Source organism: Mandrillus leucophaeus, unplaced genomic scaffold, assembly GCF_000951045.1.
Source record: "Mandrillus leucophaeus isolate KB7577 unplaced genomic scaffold, Mleu.le_1.0 Scaffold85, whole genome shotgun sequence".
In the NCBI taxonomy this organism is placed as follows: Eukaryota; Metazoa; Chordata; class Mammalia; order Primates; family Cercopithecidae; genus Mandrillus; species Mandrillus leucophaeus.
Window position 1 is genome coordinate 3,629,159 of NW_012109252.1, and position 8,480 is coordinate 3,637,638.

The 8,480-nt window shown below is 53.8% G+C and overlaps 1 protein-coding gene across 1 annotated transcript in view; it reads left to right on the forward strand.

The window, feature by feature from the left end:
• The first annotated feature begins 4,146 nt into the window (after positions 1 to 4,146).
• Positions 4,147 to 8,480, forward strand: part of ERICH1 (glutamate-rich 1) — a 67,137-nt gene continuing 62,803 nt past the window's right edge. Inside the window, exon 1 of the mRNA XM_011968602.1 lies at positions 4,147 to 4,236. Within this exon, the coding sequence (XP_011823992.1) occupies positions 4,215 to 4,236 (22 nt within the window). The 5' untranslated portion in view covers positions 4,147 to 4,214. The remainder of the gene's footprint in view (positions 4,237 to 8,480) is intronic.

Sequence of the window (8,480 nt, forward strand, 5' to 3'; positions counted from 1 at the left end):
TGCCCAGACTGGTCTCCAACTCTTGGGCTCAAGTGATTCTCCTGCCTCCGCCTCCCAAAGTGCTAGGATGACAGGCATGAGCCACCATGCCTGGCCACATTTTCCTTTAACTGAACAGTCAGAATAATTGAAACTGAGGGAGAAAAGAAGGACAACATGATCGTGACTGGAGAAAAACTCAAGGTTGTCTTTCAGGACATTTTAAGGGCTTTGATTTGTATCCTCTATACAATGAATTATGATGTAGGATTTTGAGCAGGGCAGAGATTTTCTTCATAGGCAATCATGTCATTTGCAGAGAAAACTTTTATTTCTCCCTTCCCAATCTGTATACCTTGTTTACTTTTCTTGTCTCATTGCATTGGCCAGGACTTCTAGTGTGACAGTGAGAAGCAGTGGTGAGAGGGGGAGCCTTGCCTTCTTCCTGATCTTAGGGGGAAAAGCTTCTAGTTTCTCACTGTTTAATAGGCTGTGAGCTCTAGGGTTTTTGTAGGTGTCCCTTATCAAACTGAAGAAGTTACCCTCTAATCATAGTTGGCTGAAAGTGTTTGGGTTTTTTTTTTTTTTTTTTTTTCGCCCAGGCTGGAGTGCAGTGGCCGGATCTCAGCTCACTGCAAGCTCTGCCTCCCGGGTTTACGCCATTCTCCTGCCTCAGCCTCCCGAGTAGCTGGGACTATGGGCGCCCGCCACCTCGCCCGGCTAGTTTTTTTGTATTTTTTAGTAGGGACGGGGTTTCACCAGGTTAGCCAGGATGGTCTCGATCTCCTGACCTCGTGATCCGCCCGTCTCGGCCTCCCAAAGTGCTGGGATTACAGGCTTGAGCCACCGCGCCCGGCCTGGTGTTTGGGTTTTAAATCATGAATGGGTGTTGGATTTTGTCAAATGCTTTGTCTGCATCTATTGATGTGATTGTGCGGTTTTTCTTCCCTATCCTGTTGCTGCGATGGCCCACATGCAGTGGCTTTTAAATGGCAGTGAGATTTTAAAATGACCATTTTGGCTGCCATAAGAAGAGATAGCAGTAGGGTGGGAGTGAGGAACTAGAGTGGAATTGGGGAGATCAATTTAAAAATGCTCGGAGAAATCCTGGGATTGCGGAGATCAACCTAAAAAAGGCTGGAGAAATCCTAGTGACAAATGATGAAGACACAAACTCAGCAGTGGAAGTAAGATGCGTTGCAAGCAGAATGCACTTGATGTGATTTTTCTGGATGGGTTATTCAGGAAGAGAGGAAGAGGAGAGTCACCAGTGACTCCCAAGTTTGGCCCAGCAATTGGATGACACTTCTGGGAGGCCTTAGTGTGTTACATGCTTACTGAGAACTGTGTGTTGGGGCTGGGGACATGGATGCCTTGGGGACTTTCACAGGAGCAGGTGCAGTGGAATGGTGGAGAGAAAAGATGGACGGGGTCACAGAGTCCATGGAAGACTTCAAAGTGGAGACTGGCTTTGTGGTCAACGATTTCAGCCAGTTTGGGTGTGGGAGAGATTGAAGAAACAGGGCTGGAGAAAAATACAGATTTCCTGGGAGGATTTTGTTATGGGGGAGTCCACAGTGGGCTTGAGTGCTGTTGAGAATGATGAAGTGGAGAACAAGTTCAAGATGCAGCCTCATTACAGGGATTATTTCCCCTCCTGCATCACCCATTTTCAATGGCAACTTGATCAGGTCAAATTCTCTCATTCTCTCTCTCTCACTCTTGCTCTTGCTCTGTGTGTGTGTGTGTGTGTGTGTGTGTGTGTGTATGTGTGTGTTCTGTCTTCAGAAACCCTCCAGCTATTGCCTTATTTGCATGATCCCACCAGAGAATGGTGTACAGTCAATGTCTAACTTTTCCTTGAAATTCTGTGAATTTCCATCAAGCTTCTGCTTCTACCACTTCAACAAAATTCCTGTAACCAAGATCACTGATGGCCCCTGCCCTTGACAAATGCAACCGTCCTGCTCTTGCTTCATCCACATCATTGGAGACAAATGGTTTGTTCTTTGACTTGGCTTCAGGACCTTCCTTTTCTCCCTGGCCACCCTTCATGTGCCACAGCTGGGGCCCCTCATCTCCCCACCTCTCAAAGGCCAGAGCCCCTCGGGGCTTATCCCTTGAACCACTTTCTAAAGTTCATGCCTGCTCCTTTCATGACCTCATATGCTTACTCATCTTATGAGCACCTCAAACTTGACCTGTCTAAAACTGCACACTACCACCAAACGAAGATCCCCCAGAAAGCTCTCCACCTCCTCAGTACAACTCCAGCCTTCCAGCTTCCAAATGAAAAACTTACAGCCATTCTACATTTCTCCTTTTCTGTCATAGCTCAATTTGATCAATCGGAAAATCTCTTTGGCTTTACCTTAAAACACATCCACAATCCAACTAGCGCCCCCGACCCAGAACCTCCAGTGCCACCATTTGGACGTGAGCTGTCAGCATCTCTTACTGCAGCAGATGAAATCTCCACGCTTCCTTCCATGCCACTCTATTCCTACCACAAGGCTAAATGACTTCTTTAACGTGTACATCAGGCTGCACACAGTGGCTCAGGCATGTAATCCCAGCACATTGGGAGGCTGAAGTGGGAGGGTTGCTGGAGGCCGGGAGCTGGAGGCTGTAGTGAGCTGTGATGGCACCACTGCACTCCAGCCTGGGCCAGAGTGAGACACTGTCTACCCCAAAAAGAAAGAAAGTGCATCAGATCATTTCACCCCTTTGCTCTATATCGTGTAACAGCTTTCCACCCTGCTTCTTGGAACATGCCAAGTTATCAGGCTCCCTGCAGACCCTGCTCGGGCCTAGGTCTCCTTTCCTCCTGTTCTGAGCTCCCCTTATCCTGGCCTTGCTTCTGGTCCCCAAACTCAAACAGGGCAACCGTTCTCCTGGGACATCATTTCCCTCCTGTGGGCTCTCTTTCCCTGGGTACCCCTGGTCTTGCTCCCTCACCTACCTCAAGCCCACACCCATCACTCTCCAGTTAGGCCCTACCAGCTTCATTTTCCTCCAAAACACTCATCTCCATGGGTTTCTCTCCTGAGACAGCCCACATGAGGAACAGCACCTGGCACACACTTGGGAAATGTTTTGGAAGAAATGAATTCAAGGAAGAGGGTCCTGAGGGGGTGGAGCAGGAGTGCAGAAGCCCTCAAAGCTGGACAGGGAGCCAAGACGGGGTCGGGCAAGTCGGGGTGACGTGGGGGCCGCTGCTCTGGCCACTCCCTGTGTCCCACAGGTGCCTGGGGACCAGGTCACTGCCCTGGCCACTCCCCATGTCCGCAGGTGCCTGGGGCCCGGGGGCACCATCCTGACCACTCCCTGTGTTCTGCAGGTGCCTGCGGGTTGGGGTCACCGCCCTGGCCACTCCTGTGTCCAGCAGGTGTCTGGGGGCCGGGGGCATTACCCTGGCCATTCTCTGCATCCTGCAGGTGCCTGAGGTCCGGGGACACCGCCCTGGCCATTCCTTGTATCTTGCAGGTGCCTGGGGGCCGGGGTCACCGCCCTGGCCACTCCTGTGTCCAGCAGGTGTCTGGGGGCCAGGGACACCGCCCTGACCACTCCTTGTGTCCAGCAGGTGCCTGGGGGCTGAAAGTCACCGCCCTGGCCACTCCCTGTATCCTCCAGGTGCCTGGGGGCTGGGGTTACAGCCCTGGCCACTCCCCGTGTCTCGCAGGTGCCTGGAGACCGGCGACACCGCCCTAGCCACTCCCTGTATCCTGCAGGTGCCTTGGGGCCGGGGGCACTGCCCTGGCCACTCCCGCGTCCGTCAGGCGCCTAGGGGCGAAGAGGGGACTGCGGATCCGCAGGTGCACGCGTGGGGCTAGGGGTGGGCGCGTCTCCTCTGGGGCTCTCCGCTCCCCTCTTCTCCACAGCGTCCTTCCTAGCGTTCGCCCCCAGAATTCCGCCACCGCGTAGAGCAGGCGCAACCAGCGCCCCCACAGCGTCCTCAGGCTCCCCAGAGCCCGCGCCGACGCCCCCGCAGCCCTCCCTCCGCGCACGCTCCGCAGCGAGGCTCCCAGAGGCGGGTCTGGAGCCTCGCGACACGCCCACAGACTCGATATCAGCCAATCCAAGGCCGTGTTGTAGTTGACTGACAGCCCGTGGCAGGGTCCCGTATTCGGATTGGGCATTCCTGCTGTTGTGGGCGGGCCCAGGAGGGCGGAATCCGGAAGGCAGGGCGCTTAGGTCGGGCCCGAGAGCGGTGGACTGAGGTCCGCGGCCGGGTCATGGCGGCGCACAGGAAGCACGGTAGGTGGGGGCGGCGGGAGGCTTTCTGCCCGGACGCCAGACCCGGCTCTCGGCTCAGACCGCAGTATTGACTCGGGACCTCGACCTCGGCCCCTCTGCAGGCCCCACCCCAAACCTGGACCAACTCTCCACCTCCACCCCAGTCCCTACCCATCCCCCGCTCTTACCCCAGACCCCGACCCCGGACCGCGGCCCACCCCTCGCCCATGTTGTTCCTTGTATGGCTGCTGGTCGGGCCGGCCTTGCCAGGCCCCATCTGGTGTCTGGGGACTTGGGCGGGGGCGAGCCCAGCCAGGGGTTCGTGTTCTTAGCAGAGCCCCTGTCGGTGAGTGAGTAGGGGCCGCTCAGCTCTTCAGAGGGGTCCTAGCCCGGGGCTCCGGCATGGAGCCGCAGCCGGCTCCGGCAGCCTCACCAAAAAGTACAGCAGAACTTCCCTGAGCCACTGTGTCCTCATCTGAGAGAAGTAGGTCGTGGCGTTTACCTTCAGTGGACCTAAGGTGTGGGGCGCATCCTAGTGCTTATGAAATTCTATGATAGTATTAGGCAGTACCAAAGACAGGAGCAGACTAATGCAACTGGTCAACCTGGCCATGCCTTAGAACGAAAGTGTTAGAAAATAAAGCGTGCTCCTTCCTCCTGCAGACCCCAGTTCATCACCCTCACCCTGTAATCATCATTATAATGAAAAGAGTGGCGGTTTTTGACATGAATCTCGTGTTACTTGGATTAATTCAGACGCTGATGAATTTTTTTCCTTCTCTATGTTTAAAACTGATATTTTTCTCTTTTAAATGAAAAGAGTGGCAAACTGTAGTACGAAACAATTGCTTACAAAGAAAAAATTTCTCAGTGAGGCAGAATGTGGAGGAAAATATGGTCTCAAGTCTTCCTTTTTAGGGAAACACTGCCCTTGGGCTTCCCCCTCTCCTTCAGGGCCAGGGAGTTGTCACCTGATCAGCTCACAGGTTAAAAATGACCTCACAGTTTTTAAGCAGTCAGATGTTAGGCTCTAAAATGGACATTCACATATGTTAATGAGCACCAGAACTACCTTGTTCATGACCCTCTCCTGGAAGCAGGGCTGGCAGGCTGTGAATTCAGTGTCGAGGTTCTTAGGAGCAGACCTGACGGTGAACTGCCTGCAAAGCTGTCCCTGCCTTCGTGGTGGGGGGCTTCTTGCTACTGCGGGTTTTCTTCACGTTCTTCTCTTACATTCTTTCAAATGTTTGCAACTCTTCTAAGCTTGCAATAAATGTTTTTGTCTATTCAAGAAATTATAGCATCTGTAATGTACCTAATCAACTTAAAAAAATCCTTTCTCCACTCACTAAATTAAAGTGAATGGAAGTTACTTGTTTTAGTCATTCACTAATCATCTTCCCTTGAAATGGCCTTTTTTTCAAACTATTGGATATGTGACAGAATGGTCAAGTAAATTTAGGTTGTTTAAGGACATTGTGGTTGGAAGGATGGGTTAATAAATCCCAAAAGTATAAAATGTAGCTGGGAGAGAAAATATTAGTTTTCTGTGTGTCTTCCTCGAGATCGTCTGAATAGCCCATCGGCTGAGTGGCACTTAGGCTCTGAGAGGCACTGAAGGGAGGATTTAGCTGGAATAAAACTTCCCAGCATTTGTGATCTGATGGAGCAGGAAACTGGGATGTGCTTGCGCCGAGTGTGCCTCGGGAGGAGGGGATGGAGACATCCGCTTGCAGGAATATCTCTTTTCCTGTGGTCCAGCTCAGGGTCCTGGGGTGGTTGCAGATGGGGGTTGGGCACCATTGTTGATGGTGGGAGAGGAGGCAGGTGCCACGAGGCGCAGGTGTGCCTTCCTGGAGCGGACCCCACACAGAACTCTGACTTGGCGTCGTTTATTCACCGAAGGGTGTTGGCCGAGCGTCTGCTGAGTGTGGCAGAGCCCCTCAGGCCCTGGCTGCAGCAGCGAATGAGGCGCGGTATCCTTCCCTCCCCGAGCTAAGTGAAGCTCTGCTGTGCTTTGAGGCTGTGCTTGGGGTTAGGGCAGTGCTTGCTGACAGAGGACACATCCAGGGGCCCATACTTTCCCCTGCTTGGCTCTGGCACAGACCAAGAAACATGAGGTGGAAAGGCTGGCGGTCAGGCTAAACAGTGATTCTAAGCATTTTTTTTTTTCCTGGAAGTAGATTGTTTTTGCTAGGCAATGTAACCTGTTAATGAGACAGTTTCCCTGTAACAGCGTGTAGCAAAACTCCGCAGGATTAATGGGAAGAATGTGTTGCCTTTGAAGCAGCACCACTTGAGTACAAATTTGTCAAATGTGCTCTATGTTATGCTGGTGTAAGTATAGCTCTAGAGGATGTTTCTTGGGCCTACTTTGCAAGCCTGAGAGGTGCTGTGCAGCTCCGACCATGAACTGCTCTCCTAACTGAAGAGGATCCCAGGAAGGGGAAGGGCACTGTGGCCTCCATTCTACCCAGGGAGATTGGGTGAATATCTGGCATGTAATTAAGTGCTAGCTCAGGTCGGGCTGTTTCTGCACATAGGGTAGCCAGCGGTCAGGGGAGCCTGGCGTGGGGTTGCAGTGGACTGGGGAGGCCCCCAGTGTCACAGATCCCCCAGGGGCTGCGTGCTCCTCGAGGAAGGGGCCTGCTGTGGTGGGTGAGGACCTTAGGAGCTGCCCCGGTGACTCCTGGCAGGAGTGACTGCGTCTGCTGTTGGCCGGGTTGAGCCTTGGCTGCCTTCTCCTCCCTGGACGGCTCCCAGTGCCTGTCAGGGCATCTTGTGTTGGTGAGCAGAGCCATGCAGGACCTTGCTCCTTGCTTCCTTCTCGAGACGCTGACTGTGTGCCTGCTCCCTGGGCGGAGTCTTGCTGTCCGTCTCATGGAGCCTCCTCCCTGGTGGTTGGTCATTGGGAGGGGTTTGGCTCTGGTCCTCTGCCCGACTCCGTGTGTGCTTCAGGGACGTTTCCAGAGGAGGCAAAGCTTGCGTGGGGTTTGCTGGGCAGAGGCGATCCTCAGATGCTGGGGTGAGGGCCACAGCCTCGTGGAGGTGGGAGCCCCATCCCAGGGCCCAGCCCTGAGCAGGCAGAGGAGTGCCAGGCGGTCATGCCACTCCCTCTCTCCCTGCACCAGGCCTGTCCTCACCACCTGCTGCTGTGTGTGTGGTGGGGGGGATGTGCCAGTGGATTTAAGCAGAGTCCCTGCCCCGCAGCGCCCCCTGCATTTGACTCACTGCACCCTGAGGCAAGTCCTTTGACTCCTTGTCCTGCAGTTTCCCATCAAGGTGGTTCAGTGGTGCCAGTCACCCACATCAAGGAGAGAGCTCCGAGGGCACCATGCTGCTGGCACAGCCTTGCTGGCCTGGCTGGGCCTTCTGTAGGGAAGGCACAGCCCCATCCCAGAAGCCTCCTCCTGGGTGTCACCCAGCCTGCTGTCAGCCTGGGGAACGTGTGCTGGAGTGCGGGATGCTTGGTTGCTTTTTAATAAGAATTCATTCTTGCTGTGACTGCTGCACGCACAGGACAGCTTCACTCGCCCTTGCAGGTGCGTCCTCCAGGGCCAAGGAGTCTGGAGCAGGTGGGCAGCCTCTGTCTTCCTGAGACTCCTCAGATGAAGTTGGAGCTGCCAGCGCCTTGCTGTGAGCGGTCACACTTCCTGTTGGCCACCTCCCTGTCGTCTTCTGGTTTCTCCTGCACCTCAGGGAGTGGACTGCCCCAACTTCACACACCAGGAATCTTTGGCGCTGTCCACGGTGCTGGCCTGGTGCCAGAGTTCCTGCAGCTCTGGTAGTTGGGGAGAGGTGTCTGCGTGTAGGCATGGGTCTGTGAGCTTGTGTGTGCATATTGTGTGTGCATATTGTCAATGTGCATGCATGTATGTGTGCCGCTGTTCCTGTGTGTGCACGTGTCTGTGTATGCCTTTGTGCACACACACCTGGCGGGTGTGTGCATGCATGTCTGTGTGCATTCCTGTGTGTGTGTGCATCTGTGCAGGTGTGTGGTGTGTATCTGTGCACGCATGTGTGTGTCTTTGTGGTGTGCGTGTGTATGTGTATATGTGTGCATGTGTATATGCCTGAGTGGTGTGCATGCATATCTGTGCCTGTGTGTGGTGTGTATGTCTGTGTGTAGTGTGTATGTGTGCCTGTGTGGTGTGTATATGTGTGTTTTGCATGTGGTGTGTATGTACATGCATGTCTTCTTGTGATGTGTATGTACATGTGTATGTGTACCTATGTACATACGTATTGCCTGTGTGGTGTCTGTG